Below are 17,952 nucleotides of genomic sequence, written 5' to 3' on the forward strand. Positions count from 1 at the left end.
CGTCATTTTAAGGCGGACATCCGCCACAAATGCCATCAAAACACCACAGTTTTGAAAAAAAGTTTTAAAAAATGTATGGGATAACATTTTTTTCAAATCATAAGAAGTTTACCTTTGAGGTTAATACTTTATTACAGTTCATGCAGTGTGACCTTATTTATTTTATTTCTATACAATGTTGTATCTGCACGTTCCTGGTTCGGATGATTCCGCTAGGTACACTGTCGAGCATCTAATTAAAACCTCCACTACATTCAGAATATAATTCTACCGAAATTTAAGTTTTCCACCCCTGAATAATTTCAAGAACACATTAAGTTAAAGTAAAAAGAAATATATCGGAAATATTTATGAACTTGGTGTTTCTAAAAAAGCAAAGGACGCTTACCCTACCGGTGCACCTGGTCCATACTCCCAGTTTCTAGAGGTCCGAGTTGCTCATTTGCTTTTGTTACTTTGTATGTATGATTTTAGTTACTTTATGTTCTTTGTTGTGTATGTCTGTTATACATGTCTGGTCTTTGTCCCTGGATTGCATTCTCTTGATTACCGCTATAACTTTGCTTCCCTTGATTACTCTTTTACACTATGTGGAATGAATGGATTTTGATAACTATATATCTTGATCAATTCAAAAATCTTTATGTTCTGTAAAAATGAATATTTGTGAACAAAGTATTTGGATATCGGTAAAAAGTTGGAAGAGATAACACAATTTTTAATCAATCCAGTTCGAGTTGTACCTGATGAATTTGAACAAAAATGAATTTTATTTGACACCGTTGGTATCAAGGTACATAAAACAGTCTTGTTTTAGTCGCTTCACCTTTAGTATCAAATATATTTAACGTTTAAACTTCTGAAAAAGAAGACATTTGGGAAACTATATTATATAAAAATTGAAAAGTTATCTCCGCATGGTTTACAAAAGAATGATTTGGTGCAAATATAAGAAAAGTAATTATTTTAGCGTGCATAACTTAATATGTTCGGATCAAACTGCTTTTATTTTATAATGTACTGATGTGCTTAGCAAATATCATCATTAAATAAAACAGAAAATATGGTGCAGAACTGCTATGTAAGGAAAAATCACCAGAATTGCATACAAGTGAAACTTTTAGTAGGAAGAGAACAAAGAGAGTTGTTGTACGCCTTAACAAGATGGAAATTTTTGGCGACATACCCAGCGACCAAAGGCGTCAGGAATTTATAGAAAGAAATAACAATGAAGAAAGAACACAAAGCGTATTCACTATATCCAGCTTTAAGGACTCTGCTTCTACGCCAATCCATATAGTCTATGATTGTAGTTACAAGGAGTACAAATATAGCCCAGTCTAAACAATTGTTAACTTTTATATCCACCGACCACAGTGATTCTAACAAGATTTTAAGACCGTGATATTACATGTTTTTCCTGGTTTCTACCTTATCCTGACAACCTATTTACCACTAGAATATGCCTTATTTGGTGCATATTGTTCACCATTCACTCTCAACACAAAATTTTAAAAACATTTCGAGAATAACACGGGCTATACATCTAACAAATTGAGTCAAGATTTATATGTTCATAAAGTACATACCAGCTTTTCAAGTAAAATATATCTCAAAATGTTTAATCTTAAAGCGGTGGCTTACTATGAGAAGGAGGTTTCAATCTGAGGCCCTGGAGATCGAACTTAAGCAAACTCACGAAAATCACAGAGATGAAGAAGTTGGAAGCAAAAACGTGAGATCACTTGGCACGTTATGGAACCTAGAATGCTATAAACTTTCTTATCAAGATATCAACATTGAAACATGCTAAAACAGAGAAATCTTAAACCGCTAGGTTTACTTGGTCCTCTGAAAGTTATGGCTAAGACAATTTTGCAATTGTTTTTTAAACTGAACTTCAGATGGGATGAATGTTTGTCGGATGAAATATCTACAGAATGGAAAGAATTATCAAAGGAATTAAAAGAAATTAGTTTAATTGAGATTTCAAGATTTTAAGCAACATAGAATTGGATTTTACAAAAATGTAACATGTACGATTTTAAATCTTCGTAGATGGGAGTTCATCAGCTTATGTAGCATGCATATATATTGTTCACGGAGACACAACCATTTATGGCTAAGAACCGAGTGGCAGCATTGATGACAATTACTCTGTCTAGGCTTGAATCAATGGCATGTTTATTAGATGCAATGCTAGCAAAACATGTATCGAACATTCTTGGAATTTTTGCTATGACATTTTTGGAGCAATAGCCAGATTATTCTCAGCTGGTTATATTTATCGCAGACTTTGAAACAATTAATAGTTGACCTAGTGATATGGATTAGGATACAAAATGTTATCAGAACATGACAATCTTGCTTTGCCGATCCACTTCCATAGAGTCATCAACGCTAAAAGACAGTGGGATTGGATAGAATAGAAAGGAAACGGAAGTTCGTCGAAATGACAACTTAAGCAGATGAAGATCAAGATCTTCATTTATTGAAAACAAATTTAACTTTCATCAAAAAAGCAATCATTGATATAGATAGGTTCAGCAGCTATCAAAAGTTGTTGCGTGTTATGTCGTAAATCTTGCAAGAATTGCCGAAAAGTAAGAATACTACAAGAATATGAACTACAAAATGCGTCACAAGAACTAATTATATCCGTTCAACAGAGCGTTTATAGCGCAGATATTACGATCTGGAAGAGGATTACCGTATCTACTGCTATCGCATCATCCGCTAACTATATTAATAATTATAGACTCCCGTGGAAGACAAAACCATTATTGACAAAATGGAACAATAGCGCTTATTCTACAAACCTTTCGGATACCGAGAATTCGACAGAGTTGAGATTTTTCTACGACTTTGCGGCTACTATAAAACAGTTATCGGTCAACCTTACATTGCGCTGGACCAACCAACCTTCCCAAAAAACTCTGAAATGACCCACCTTTCACTCTTTCCGGATTGGATTTTAGCGATGCATTACATGTAAAGACATTAAACAATGTAGACGTTTAAGTACAGTTGTGGCATATCTTAGAGCTTTTAGTGCACTCGAAACCTGGAATGACCGTCCGTTAATGACCAGCAAATTGATTCACAAGACCCTGACCCGTTATCGCCATCGGATAAATATGGACGCAAAAACATTACCGTAGCTATCTATTGAACAACTTTTCAACATCCGAAACTTAACTATTACTCAAATTATCAATCGAACAGTGTACCAACGTGAATTATAAGAACATTTCTAAAAGAGATGGAAAGCAGCATATTTTACATTACTAAGTGATATCCATAGAACATAGGCAATAATTCACAAGTGATCAAACTAGGATATATTGTATAGCACGTATGTTATTGAATATAGGGTTACTTACATACCTTGTGCGTGGCGTTGACGATATCTGCGATAGTCCATACCACACACTGATTACCAAACAGACTAATTAAGAAGAAATATCCATTGGAGATCACAGCAACTGAAGAGTCAGGGTGTAATACCACTATTTCGGGAACCAGTCACCTGAACATACAAGAAAGTAGCACTGTAGGACACAAATAAGTCCCCTTTTTTAATGTATCTCCTGTCTAACTTAACCTACAGTAAATAATTTTGTATCATTTTAAAGTTGATTATATCAGCTACAATTTAAGCATTGATATGATAATAGTACATGAAAAATGAAAAAAAATAATGGGGCCTGGTTTAGAGGCCCCATAATTTTGACAAATTACTCCCAGGAAGTGACGTTTTGACCCCCTTCCACTTTCACTTTACCGTTTTCTCTTGGAAGGCACATAAAGTATGTTCATTTTTTTATGATATGCAGAGAAATGGTTGCCCTTCCCAGTGAGACCACTGTCACTCGGCTCGTAAAAAGATAAAAAAAATATAAAGCCTGAATTAAGTTAATTTAGTATAGAAAGTAATGGGACCTGGAAATAGTGGTATGACACCTATTACAAAAAAATGTGCACTTACAGCTTTGACCTCTTGGTACTGAGACATTTTACTTTTTGTCACTTTTTTATTTTGATATTAAAAAAAATGAATGTTCAGAAGTGGATTGAGAGCCAAAAAGAAAGAATTAAAGCAAAATCTAATATTCAGGGTCCACACAGTTGTTCATTATGCAGTTGTGGGGGCCAAAGTCAAAGATATCCAACCATGTCTGTATTCCTTGGGAATCAGGCAGAAAAACTGTTTTATGCCACAGATTTACATATATGTTATATACAAAAAGTTTTGATATACCAAAGGGGATGGAAGTTTCTCACATTTGCCATGAAAAACAATGTGTAAACCCTGAACACTTGTCCCTTGAACCCCATCACATTAACACTGACCGACAAATATGTCAGGAAATTATGCCAGTGAGACGGTGTAAGAAACATGCTCCGTACATGGACTGTCTTCTAAAAAAGAAAAAATAATAAGTAAATAAACATTCTGTTTCACACAATATTATATATTTACATACAAATGCATGCGAGCTATGTACAAACAACTTGATGGACTTAAGATGATTACTTATTGCTGCGTTGGTTTTTCATAAGCGTGTTCATCGACTGCTTTCCTTTTCCTAACACACTTTTTGTTGTATTCAAGGTCTATTAAACCTGATGCATAACATACCGGCCTGGTATAATGTAGCCGGGAATGCAGTTCATACCTTCTGTTGCGGTGGATAGCACGATTATACTTTTGGCAGGAAATTGTCTATAGCAACGATAGTACAATTCTTTTAAATCTGTTTGTTTCAGTTTTTTTTCAAAGATGCACCAAGGTTAGATGTTAGAAGCAGAATTGAGTTTGCAAACCTATGATTAGCCAGATGTACAGCGGTGTGGACACGGCCCGTGAAATTTCTCGAAAGTCACGTTCTTCGGATTGTAGCGACTAAGTTTGTGATTAAGCGCTTCACACTTTTGTGTTCAGGTAAGAAACCTAACCAAATTAAGTACTTTAGAACCTAGCAGAATTTTAATACACTTTTCAACTTTAATCTCATTATCACTAGTCTTTTTACAAGTTTCTCCATGGGCAATAAACTGCTTTTGCCAATGGTCTGACTGAAGACCTGCATACACATAAGAGTTAATTGTGCATTGCTGTCCGCAATAACCCGTGTAACACATGATGATAGTTTTTATAACTTCAGGCATGTGATTTTTTTATTTTATATAGTTCCCCAAAGTTTTTTTTAAAGCTCTAATTTAACTCAGCCATACATCTATGTTTTATATCAAGGTCAAATCTACTCTTTTGATTGTTTATGCTCTGACCCGAGAACATACTTTGACGGAATGTAAACCTCATTATTGTGCGTGACAAGTGTAGCACATCTCTGAGTGTTTCTACATTTGGACCATGAATTTCTCTAACACCTTAAACAGCTTTGCTGTCACCATCAGTAGTCAAATGTGAAATTTTCAAGAAATTTCTAACTTTAATTGCGCATGCTTTACTATAAGCTGCCTCGTTTCCTATTGATGCATCATCTGCAATATTTGCAGTAAAAACCCAAAAAAGATGATTTGGACAGATAACTTCCATCCCTTTCCCCCTCATTCTAGAAGCAACACAGCAAAGCTTGTTTCCAGTATATACTGAAATTAAATTTTGTCTTTTGTGTTATTTTCACACATACTCTGTACAACGTGCTTGAAATGGTGTGGTACCTACTTTTAATATGGGGTTGTTGAATTTTCCATCAGATTCAACCCGCACCAATGGTGGATCTGATAATCCACACTGTTTATTTTCAACTACCAAATTTTCCCTTATATCACGCATACTCTGCTCGTTATTGTCTACGACAGCTTCAAACACTTTAGGTGCATTTTTTTGCATACCAGATAAGGAAGGAGGGTCTATATTACAAACCATTTGCATTTCTCTATTACCTTCATTACCAAGAGAAGTAGTCATTAAACCTATTTGATTAGTTGTATTTATTTTTGCTGCCTTAGCACCTCTTTTGTTACTTTCAATAACTTCATACATCTTATAATGGTCAGTCAAATCAGTCTTTTTCGACTAGAACTGCCCCACTTTATCTTATTTTTAATATCATACCTTAAAAATCCCAAGCAATTTGGGTTTAATGATGTATGTTTTCTCATTTCAGTATTGAAGAGTTCTTCTACACCAAGGTACAAAAAGGTAAGGACTATCATTTTTACCAGAAGGATTTGACTCAGCTTCCTGAAGGAACTGATCTACAATATCTGGACTTTTTGGCCTTGGCCGGAGAATGCTACCCTCAACACTGAGACCCTCAACATCTTGTTTTTCAAGGACACTATTATCCATTTCTTTTACCCTACGGTTAAATGTTTTTTGTCCTAGCCGAAAACATTCTTCTACTTCAGAAGTTTTTGAAAATTCATATTCTTTACCTGTATTCCATGGCATTTTACCTTGTTGAAATCCTACATTTTTCAGCAACTTCTTTCTTTCACTTGGCAGTTTTGTTATCAAAACTGGCTAAATTCTAATAAACTGGAAATCAAATTGTAGCAAAATATTATTTGTTTAGAACTTTATCATCATTTTTTTAATTACATTTATCATATTTTTCCAATTAAAGGCTTTATTTGACCCCTCCCCCATTCTTATCACTAAGAACAGAAAATGCACCAGGTGAGATTATGGCAACGGTAGGGCAGTATGTTAATGGATTGTTTGGTATTATGAACATTTTCAGCTACTGAAGTAATTTTTTCATATTCCTAATACAAATTTAAGTAAAACGTTGTATTAATTTACTGGAAAAGTTGCTTAGAAAGATCAAATTTGATTTTTTTTTAATTTCAAATTTTTAAAATTTTATTTAAATTTAAAAAAAATAATTTGGGTGTCTGAGTTATGTAAAATACAAATATGATTATTCTCCTTAAGTTCTGGACAAAGTTTTATTCTTAAATTGAGAATTTAAATGTCTGGGTAGTTTGCAGAAATTTCCCTTTTTTTTCATTAGGAATATATGGTAGCATGGGTGTTAACTTTTCTCAATATTTTCAAAACCGCTCAATTAAGACATCTAAAATTTTGTGTGTTAAGTCGCATAATGCATTGAAACAAAATAAAACAATCAAAACCATTTTATTTCAAAAAAATATTCTGTAATAGGTGTAATACCACTATTCCGGGAACCAGTCACCTGAACAAACAAGAAAGTAGTACTGTAGGACACAAATACGTCCATCCTTTTTTAATGTATCTCCTGTCTGACTTAATCAGCAGTTTATAATTTTGATTCTTAAAGCTGATTATATCAGCTACAATTTAAGCATTGATTTGATAATATTACATGAAAAATAAAAATAATAATGGGGCCTGATTTAGAGGCCCCATAATTTTGGCAAATTACTCACAGGAAGTGACCTTTTGACCCCTTTCCTACTTTCACTATCCCGTTTTCTCTTGGAAGGCACATAAGGTATGTTCATTTTTTTTTATGAAATACACGGAAATGATTGCCCTTCCCAGTGAGACCACTGCCAATCGGCTCGTACGAAAGATAAAAAAAATTATAAAGCCTAAAATTAGATTAACTTTGTGTAGAAAATAATGGGACCTGGAAATAGTGGTATGAAAACTCAAGCGTACCTAGGAGAAATAAATCATAGCAAAATCAGATGCTGCAAAATGTTCAATGGTAAAGTGTGTATTGAATAGAACAGAGATATTGTGTGGTCTAACTTATTGCTTTATTTCTAGTCAAAGATTTCGTACGAGATAATGTCAATGATACGTTCTAAAAGTACGCAACGCCGCATGCACTTTTACGCGTTACCGCTATATCAGTAAAGTCATTGTATATGTGTCTATGTAAAAACGTTTGTACTCATGTTCTCAATTTCAAATTTGTATTAATTGACATCTCTCTTTACAAAACGATAGAACAACGCTTTTTCCTAGGATACAGTTGCGATCACTTCTAACCTCTCTTAAATTCTGTCAGAATCTGTCGGGATTTCTGTTCTACGACAGCAGATAGAACAGAAATCCTGACAGATCCTGACAGGGTCTGACAGAGGCTGTCCTGGGTCAGGATACATTTTGCCGTATTCCCTGACAGATCCTGACAGAATCTGTCTTGGGTCATGAAAAGAAAATACGAAAAGCTGTTCTAAACTGTCATACCCCTGGACAGTTCCTGACACTAATTTTTTTTTTAATTTTTAATTCTGTGTGACGTAATTAAGAACAGGAAGTCCGCGATTAATAAACTAAAATGTGTGACTAATGTAAATTAACAAATCCGATTATAAAAAAAATCTTGACTTTCCAGTGAATTTCTAATAACACTAGTGTATACATATAAAGCTCGTCGTGATCATCATCCCACACGATCGTTGTTCAAGTTTCAATTTTCGTCGATCACGGTATAGTCACCCATCATTCAAAAAATATCATTGTTTACATGTATATTTTTTTACCTTTTGTCATACACCTGTGATATATTAATTGAATTAAATTATTTAATTATAAAATTAAAGGTCTAAGTTTCTGTTCTAATATAAGTGTAAAAGTGGTAACCGATATTTCAGATGTTTGGTAATTCTCACAAAGTACTTTTTTAAGTGAAAGCTACTTTAATAACATAAGGGTCACAAAACATTCTAAAAATGTTAAAATTGACATTTCAGCATTGAATGGGTGACTGATACCTAAATATTTCGGTCAAATTCTTCAAAATGCCACTTTAGCTACGAATGCGAGTGTGAACACTTCCAATTTACCTACATTGTCTTATATGTTAGTGACTGTGACACCTATATTTAAGTAAAAATTCTGCAAAATGTATGAGTGCGAGTAGTTTTATTTTTCACAATGGTCTAAAACTATTGACTAAAATGCTTATTTTTTCAATGTAACTATCATGTAGGTGACTGTGACACATATATTTCTGTCAAAATTCTTCAAAGATGTCATATTCTTGCAAAATGTATGAGTACCAACACTTTTAATTTCTATGAGGGTCTGAAATTAATGACTGAAATGCTATTTTTTTCGATATAACTATTATGTGTGGCTGTGATACATTATTTTGAGTCAAAATCTTTTAAAAATGCCATATTCTAGCAAAATGTATGAGTGCGCACACTTTAAATTTGCTTGAGGGTCTAAAACTAATGAGTGAAATGTTTTTTTTTTTTTTCAATATAACTATCATATAGTGGCTGTGACATATTAATTGGAGTAAATTTCTTTTTTAAAATGTTATATTCTTGCAAAGTGTATGAGTGAGAGCATTTTTAATTTCCATGAAGGTCTAAAATTAATGACTAAAATGCTAAATTTTTCAATATAACTATCATGTGGCTTCGATACATTATTTTGAGTCAAAATTCTTTACAAATGTCATATTCTTGCAAACTGCATGAGTGTACACCTTGTTAATTTGCTTGAGGGTTAAAATTATCGAGTAAAATGCTAAATATTTCAATATAACTGGACCATATAGGAGCTACAACATATTAGTTTGAGTCAAAATTATTTAAAAATGTAATATTCTTGCAAAATGTATGAGTGTGCACATGTTTAATTTCCATGAGGGTCTTAAATAATTGACTGGAATGCAAAAGTTTTCAATAAAACTATCATGTGTTGGCGTTGACACATTAATTTGAGTCAAAATTCTTTATTTAAGTCATTTTCTTGCAAAATGTATGAATGCGCACACTTTAAATTTCCATAACGGTTTAAAATTAACGACTAAAATGCTAATTATTTTAATATTACAATCATATAGGGGCTGTGACATATTAATTTGAGTAAAAATTCTTTAAAAATGTCATATTCTTGCAAAATGTATGAGTGCGCACAATTTTAATTTCCATGAGGGTCTTAAATTAATGACTGAAATGCTAAAATTTTCAATAAAACTATCATGTGGTGGCTCCAACTCATTACTTTGAGTCGAAATTCTTGCATAACGTATGAGTGCGGGCACTTCTCAATTTCATGAGGTTTTAAAATTATGAGTGTAGGAACACTTCAAAGTTCCATAAAGGTATAAAATTTCTGTGTAAACTGTTCAATATATATAGGTCCTCTGTATCATATCGGTATCTAGATCTGCAACTAAAAGAATTCAGTACAAATTCTTAAAAGTCAGGGGCGTAGCAGGTACGGCAGGCAATATTTTATTTTGCTTCTGCATGCCATACATAAAAGTCGGGTAAAAAATTGAAAAAAAATCACGTTTATCATAGCAAGACGCCTTTTTTTCCAAATCACGTATATGTACTGTATATAATTCAGTCAGAGAAGTATTCTCGAGCTAATGACTGTCAGAATCTGTCAGGAACTCTTCTGATCTACATATATGTTCTACCTAGAACAGCTCCTTGCAGGAGGGTGTCAGGACCCAAGACAGATTATGACAGAGCTTGTCCAAAGTCCTGACAGACCCTGACAAGGTGCGTCGCGAGTCAGAACAGTTTCTGACTGTTTAGATTTGTTCTATGACAGTGAATCCTTACAGGATTAAAGAGAGGTTAGAAGTGATCGCAACTGTATCTGATCTCAAATTTCATGGAAAATTTTTTTGAATGATTTCTGAGAATAAATCATTGTATTGGTATTTCAAACAGTAATCAAGGGAACCAAGGTTATAGCGATAATCAAAAGAATGTAATCCTGGGTCAAAAACCAGACATGGGGAAACAGACATACACAACAAAGAATATAGAGTTACTAAAATCATACATACAGAGTAACAAAAGCAAATGAGCAACTCGGACTCCCCTAAAACTGGGAGCATGGACCAGGTGCATCGGTAGGGAAGCGTCCTCTGCTTTTCCAGGAACACCCACCGAGTTGCTCATAAAAAGTCAAGTCCGGGGTAGACGAAAGAGAAAATGAAAACTATGACACTTTGAACAAATCAGTTTTAATGGCGCAGATGGATGCACCGTAACGATCCAGTAGTTCACGATGACGACCATAAAACTTTTGTAGTGATGACTTTAATCTTTTAGCAACATAACCCTGCTGCAGAAGCCTATTTGTTGGAATTCTAGCGCGATACAAAACGTCTGCGTAGTCTCGGCAAGCTCTGGCATAACGTATGAGTTGTGATACGAACACTCCATACGCAGATGCTGAAGGAATGTTGCCATAGATGAAAGGAAAGTTGACAATTTTGAATGAAAAATATTTATTTTATTATAAAACTTCTTCACATATACGATATTTAATTGAATTACAAATTAAAAGAACCAGTTTCGTGTAGTTACCAACGGTATTCGTCGCTCATTGTTTATATATTTATTTATCTTTTTTTTTAAGTATGTTAACTTGTTTAATTTCTCAATAAGAAGACAAGAACTTTCTATTTTTTGCTGTGAGTGATTGTCTTGAAAATTACAACTATGATAAACATAAAAATATTACCCACGATAAGTATTGTTATTGTATTTGCACTACGTCCCATTTTTTCACTTTAAGCTGACACTTGAAGTCTTTGTATTGTTACACTAGATATCTATAACTAAAGGCTTGACATTAATAAAGATAGATATATGTGTCTTATGTAAATGTATATTTCTAATCTTATCATTGTAAAAGATAAACTACTGATATATATATCACTGATGGTACAATTCATTGATTGCTCGTGGGCTAGTTAAGATGTGCGGTTCTTTGTTTTTCGAGTTTTCGTCTTCATCCCGTAAATACTTTGAGAGGGGGTCATTGTTCCAAGTTGTTTTGATTGAATGATAGTACATGTACAAAGCCAGTTTAATTCTTTTCTCAAATCAGTTATCAAATAATTATGTCAGTGTTTCAAAAATTATTTCTTCTGTCGAAAGTTGTTAATGTTTCTTTTCGCAGTTCACACATTTTTAAGTTTAAATATTTTAATAAAAATTAATTGGTTTTTTGTTTTTTTTTCATATTTTATACTTGAAAATATGAAATATATATTTAGATATATAATATACTTTTATACTTGTTTTTGTTAGCCACATTATTCAAAGAGTAATCAAGGGAACCAAGGTTTTAGCGGTGATCAAAAGAATGTAATCCAGGGAGTAAGACCAGACATGGAAAACAGACATACACAACAAAGAACATAAAGTAACTAAAATCATACATACAAAGTAACAAAAGTAAATGAGCAACTCGGACTCCACTAAAAACTGGGTGCATGGTAGGGTAAGCGTCCTCTGCTTTTCTAGAAACACCCGCCGAGTTGCTCATAAAAAGTCAAAAGTAAAAGAAAGGGACATTAACATACTAAGATTGGTTAACATTTCCTAATATCGTGAAAGAAAAAAGAAAATGGTAACTAGGTTTTCATGTTTACTGTATGGAAAGCAGTAACTGACCGCTGCTTCAAACAATTAATGACAATCGAAAAATACCGTCCTGACTTGATCCTGCTAAATAGTTTTAAAATAAGAATTATAGTATAAATAATTCGAAAAGAGACCAATATCACTAATATAATTTTGGTCATTTATGATAACAGATTTATCATCACATGTGTTATAAAAACATGCTCACAAACTTGTTGTCGATTTCGAAAAAAGTTTTAAATCTTTTTTTTTTCAGATGCCTGTTAACTCTGAACGATTCTTGTTTTCCGCGAAAATTTCAGGTAAACATAAAGCCAATTCAGGCTCTGTCATATCTTATCAACTTTTAGTTGTAAAACCCGTATGCAGCAGAAGTTGGTATATCGCTGCACATGTGAGGATAAATAGTAATTTTGAAATCAAAATCGTCCCTGTTGTGTTTTTTTTTTCGTTTATGCCTAGTTCATTAAGAACACACTAATAGTAATACGACTGGCATACTAACACAATCTTGTTCGAAGCTTTGTTAACAGAAATGACAACATACTTGTCATGAAGTAAGGAATGACGAGTGAGTATTTCTTGTGTAAAATTATCTGTCAGATTAATGACTTTTTTTAAGTTTTATCAATTTGAAAAGTTTTGAATTTTAAAATGTTCATTACGAAAGATTCTTCAAAACTTGTTGAAAGCAAGGGATAATACGTTATATTTTGATTTGAATTATATACAATGGGTAGTTCATTTTTATCAATATGATTACAATTTATCCAGAAGAAAAAAAATATTGATATTTATGATCATGAATGAATATACATAATTAACAATTTATTATTATTATTATTATTATTATTATCAGTGACACCAAACGAAAGGAGTTCCTTTACATATATAGTTCAAGAATGGTTTGCTGTGATATTAAACTTGTGAATTGATCTAGGTACATATAAAAGAAAAGTTACCATGAAAATCATGGACTTTGTGCAGGCAGTGTTGCCTTAGATGTCACGAGTTTGAGTCCCACGAAGGGAACGACTAAAAGTTTGCTTTGTAATTTTTTTTTAGTTTTTCTAAATTTTCCAACTGTCATATACAATCATCATTCCATAAAACACATAACTTATATTGTTCACAAATATCACTTTGCTTTGCAAATTTGACAGTTCTAACATTGTTTGGAATTTTTCAGAGCCTTCTATAAGTTTACATTATCTTCCCTGTATCAAGTTGATCCAATGAAGCTGTGAATAGAAATACTATGAATAATTTAATTTATTATAAAGAGAGAAAGTTGTTTCAAGTTCCCCATATTTCTTTAAAAAAATGAAAAATGTTTGGTTTGTGTTTTGTTTTGTTTTGTTTGTTTGGTTTTTTTTGTTTTTTTTTTTTTTTTTTGTTTTTTTTTTTGTTTTGTTTTGTTTTTGTTTTTTTGTTTTGTTTTTTTTGTTTTTTTATTTTTTTTTGTTTTTTTTTTTTTTTTTTTTTTTTTTTTTTTGTTTTTTTTTGTTTTTGTTTTTTTGTTGTTTTTTTTTTTTCAGATATCCTTCTCATATCGATTTACGCTGTTACATTTATCATCGTAATTCTTTTAATTGTTTTGATTAAACTACTCATTTCACGAAGGCGAAGCAAACCACTGGGGAAAATGAAATATCATCGGTTTAAAAACGACTTGGAATGTGCGAACGAAAACGAACAAAAAGGAAAAACTCTTGATAAATGCCATTGCGAAAATGAGGAATCAATAGAATTTTTCATAGAAAAATACATAGATAATTACTATTGTAAATTTGAGAAAGACAACAATCTGCTGCGACAAAAATTAACAGATGACCTAAAAGATGCACTTCATGAAATTGAGAAAAAAACAAACGTACTCCTGGAGAACAATCGTCGAGCGTGGGAAGAAAATATTCCTCCTTTACAACGCAAAAGAAAAGACGACCATAAACTCAAAGATAATCCGTACCTTCTGCAAGAAAAAGTTGAATACCTTTTAACTTATAAAAATAAATTGGCGCTCTGTTTCGTAAGTGTTAATTACATTTCTTTTGTTGATATTTCGGTGTTTGGGTTTTTTTGTTTTGTTTTGTTTTGTTTTTTTTTTCTAGTATATCCATATCAAATCTTTCTTCTTTGCCTTAGTTTGTGCAATACTAGCAATGCACACACCCTACTGTCACATAATAACATACTTCATGCCATCAGTTTGTTTTTATGTATATTACTTGTTTTTGTTCTATTTAGATTTTAAGGTTTCTTGGTGTAATTTGTTTAATTTAATTTATTTGGTTAGAATTTTTTTTTTTTTTTGTTATGAAATATTTTGTGTTTTTGCGACGTCTGTAGTTTATTTCAAATAATTATTTGATAAATGTTGATAAGAAACACTTTGGTCATCAAATATATTGCATTTTCTTTTCCGAACTGGTGTTTAATAACGAAGGATATGGAAATGTAAAATTTTATTTCGTTGAAATGACATATAGTATAATAGGGTCCCCTCTACGTGTTAATATATTTTATTACGGAAACATTTACTTTGTCATTGTAGCAAAACAAATCTGGTTTTCCTGTCTTCACACAAATTTATCGTTTATATTTATCATATGTCATTGCCTTTATTGTATAATGGAAGTATGATATTGAGACTAGATAATAAATGTCTATGTTCGTATAAATAGATGCCAGCATTTAGCAAGATCAAGTCACAGAGGTTGTTATTATTGCGCAAATGAGAAAATGCGATTTGCGACTTGTTATCTTGCGGTTCATATCATACTCTTTCTTAAATAATTTCATTGTAGACAGTGTTTTAAATATATATATATTGTTCAAAATTTTGTTTAGGAATCCGAACAAATATGGAGGAACGTCAAACAATATAGTAAAGAACAATTAGATGAAACATATTGTATTGTTACATTCCTTGACAGTCAGCGTGATCCATCTAATTATATAGTGCAAGACTGTTTTGAAGGGAGAAAAAAAGAAAAGAATCTTAAAAAAAAGGAAATACGAATACATGAGGCGAGAGACGTGTTGAAGCTACCAACTTCTAAAGTAATGTTAGTATGCATTGAAAGCAATGTAAACAACACAATTTTAGAAACACTTGGAAAAGATGAAAGCGACTTGAGAGTTTTAACTGTAAAGTCCTGCCGAAAATCGAATGGTAATACTGTATGAATATTTTATATTTCTAATAAAAAAAACTGTTCCACCCGATATTATGCGCCTCGATAAATTAAAGAAATAGTATTATAGATAATTATTTTTTAAACATAAATTATTTTTGAGTAGAAAAACAAACTTTGTAATTGCTTTACACCATATTATCATAAACTCCAGAGATATAAATTTACATTTTAAAACAGTAATATATAACTAAGGAAAAAAATTATTAGAAGCCATTTTGGATTTTAAGTTTGAATAATAACCTATAGATTTCTTCTAGCCTCTGAAGGTGATCTATTGCATATTTTTTTAAAACGTTTTCTATTTTTATCTTTCAGCGGATGTTTTTGTTATTTATTACGGCGATATTGATTCGGAAAGCCTTATGCCAGGATTGCTATACAATCCACAAATTGCAGCTGTGACGGAACACCCTGATCTCAAGGACCTCGAGAAATACGATAGAGTAATAACATGTTATAAAAAACTAACTATAACACAAAAGGAGAAACTTGCAGAGTTTATTGTGTAATTTCTTCTATTGTGCTATCATGCATTTTTTCATTATTTCAAATAAGAAATACATAAATAGTGCCATAATTACTAGTAGTTTGTTTGAAGTAGCTGAAGTCAACAGAAAATGAATAAAAACGGTTTTATCTTTTTTTGAAAAAAAAACTGGTTATGATATAAGAAAGAAGAAGGGAGAAATTCTTTTTCGGTTATTTGATAAAATTGTTGTGTTATGAGTATCAAAGTAGCTATATCCACTAGGTGTCGTTTAGTAAGACATCACTAGAAATAAAGAAAACTAACTCTAACAAGAACTTCGGCGCGAAGAGAGGAGATAAGGAAAAAAATGACAAAAAATGTAACCAGTTTAGCTATACTTTTAGAATCGGATCGGAATATTCCGGATAGATTTTCCGCCAAATGCATCCATTGTTTTTCCCCTTTGTAACGAGGAAAGCTGTGTAGTTCCTATTGAAAGAGTTATCAAGGGAACCAAGGTTATAGCGGTAATCAAAAGAATGTAATCCATGGACAAAGACCCGACATGGAAAACAGACAAACACAAGTTTAGAAACATTTATACCGTTTATATCTATTAATACCTCTTGTGGCTCTCACAAGGTAAAAGGTATAGTTAGCTTAATTGAAATGGTAAAAGTGAGTATTAGAAAATTAATGTACAATTAATTACAAATACGTTTGAACAAAAAAAAAGATGCTTTACACTCCCTTTACAATACAAGTCATGACGCACCTGTTTCTGAATCTACCTCATTTCTATACAGTCTTGATGCCATCATTCTGGATATTGGTTTACACAGACTCTTTTAACCAGTAAGATGGAGAGAAAAAAGATCATTTCTTCCATTACTGTTTGTCAACAAAGTTATAGATGCAATTAATTTGGCTAACATTCTCCATCACAAAACGTAACCAACAAAATTTCCCCATATTTCAAGGACAAATCAATACCCATTTTTTTCATATTTCTATTCTTCACTCATTGCATCCAAATTTTTTTTTTGATGCGGCCTGCAACATGTACCCACCATGTTGGGCGATATTATAGGGGGTGCTCTTGCTTCCAAAATTCTATCCCCAGAAAATTTGCCAGCTGCTAATTTTCAAAATTTAGAGCCAAAATTGGTGCCAAAAAAATATTTTATCTTTTAAGATATGACACCAAGTTAGTCCACTGATGAGTTATCTTTGTCAATTCAACAAACCATCCCCTTCATTTATGACATACATGTACCCAAGATTCACTCTTGATGCATGTATAAAGCAGGTTTTTAGCTCTAGTATTAGTCAGGATCTAAAGCCATCATTCACTTTTAATATGCAAAAATAATAAAGTACCACTCAAGAAACAGGTGGTTTATTTCTATCAAGGACTTTATATTACTATGCACATATAGAAATGTTGACACTTATCTTTTTTTTGTCTAATTAAATTTATCTAAAATTATGATTTGATTTTTTATCTATTAATTTTCAACAAACTGGCTTTTTTTAAGAGAAAACTTTTTAGCAAACTACTATGGACCATTCCTTTTAAATTATCCCTTGTACTCCTAATTGATTTTAGATTCATTATTTATTACTTAATGCCGTCAGTATTTCTTTAATTACATTTTGGAATGTTTTGGACACTTCTTGATGGGATAATCATTGTTAATTGGATTTAATTTATTCTGTTATAAGGTAAATCTGATTCTGATTGTATCATATGTTTTAAAAGGACTGAGAAGCCTGTATCTAGCCACGAGCACATGGTCATGATTGTGTTTACTATTGATTGGCTGAATAATAAATTTACATCTGATTGACATCTCCTATGATGATATTGTGAGTCACGATCACCTGGTCTTATTTCATTTGACTGGTTTCACTCGTAAATTGATTATGGTCATTTAACTCTGATCAGGTGTCAACACA

At 32.2% G+C, this 17,952-nt stretch overlaps 1 protein-coding gene across 3 annotated transcripts; it reads left to right on the top strand.

The window, feature by feature from the left end:
* Positions 1-4,770: 4,770 nt before the first annotated feature.
* On the top strand, positions 4,771-17,776 carry LOC148617007 (uncharacterized). Of its 3 annotated transcripts, XM_088584252.1 has the most exons (7): positions 4,771-4,945; positions 6,138-6,172; positions 12,581-12,626; positions 13,863-14,353; positions 15,175-15,499; positions 15,840-15,967; positions 17,756-17,776. In XM_088584252.1, exons 3-7 carry the CDS (start codon positions 12,581-12,583, stop codon positions 17,759-17,761), a joined length of 996 nt encoding a protein of 331 aa, XP_088440378.1. In that variant the 5' UTR covers positions 4,771-4,945; positions 6,138-6,172; the 3' UTR covers positions 17,762-17,776. The 3 variants fall into 3 exon arrangements, with proteins under 3 accessions (XP_088440378.1, XP_088440377.1, XP_088440379.1); XM_088584251.1 differs by lacking the exon at positions 17,756-17,776 and having other exon boundaries at positions 15,840-16,104; XM_088584253.1 differs by lacking the exon at positions 17,756-17,776 and having other exon boundaries at positions 13,948-14,353; positions 15,840-16,104.
* Positions 17,777-17,952: the final 176 nt, after the last annotated feature.

This window comes from Perna viridis, chromosome 5 (genome assembly GCF_037379345.1).
Source record: "Perna viridis isolate PV_CMFRI_1.1 ecotype Kerala chromosome 5, ASM3737934v1, whole genome shotgun sequence".
Lineage (NCBI taxonomy): Eukaryota > Metazoa > Mollusca > Bivalvia > Mytilida > Mytilidae > Perna > Perna viridis.

Coding starts and splice junctions, on each gene's coding strand:
- LOC148617007 (XM_088584251.1), top strand. CDS start 12,581: ATGCCTGTTAACTCTGAACGATTCTTGTTTTCCGCGAAAATTTCAG. Junction 12,627..13,862: donor GTTTTCCGCGAAAATTTCAG/GTAAACATAAAG, acceptor TTTTTTTTTCAG/ATATCCTTCTCATATCGATT. Junction 14,354..15,174: donor ATAAATTGGCGCTCTGTTTC/GTAAGTGTTAAT, acceptor AATTTTGTTTAG/GAATCCGAACAAATATGGAG.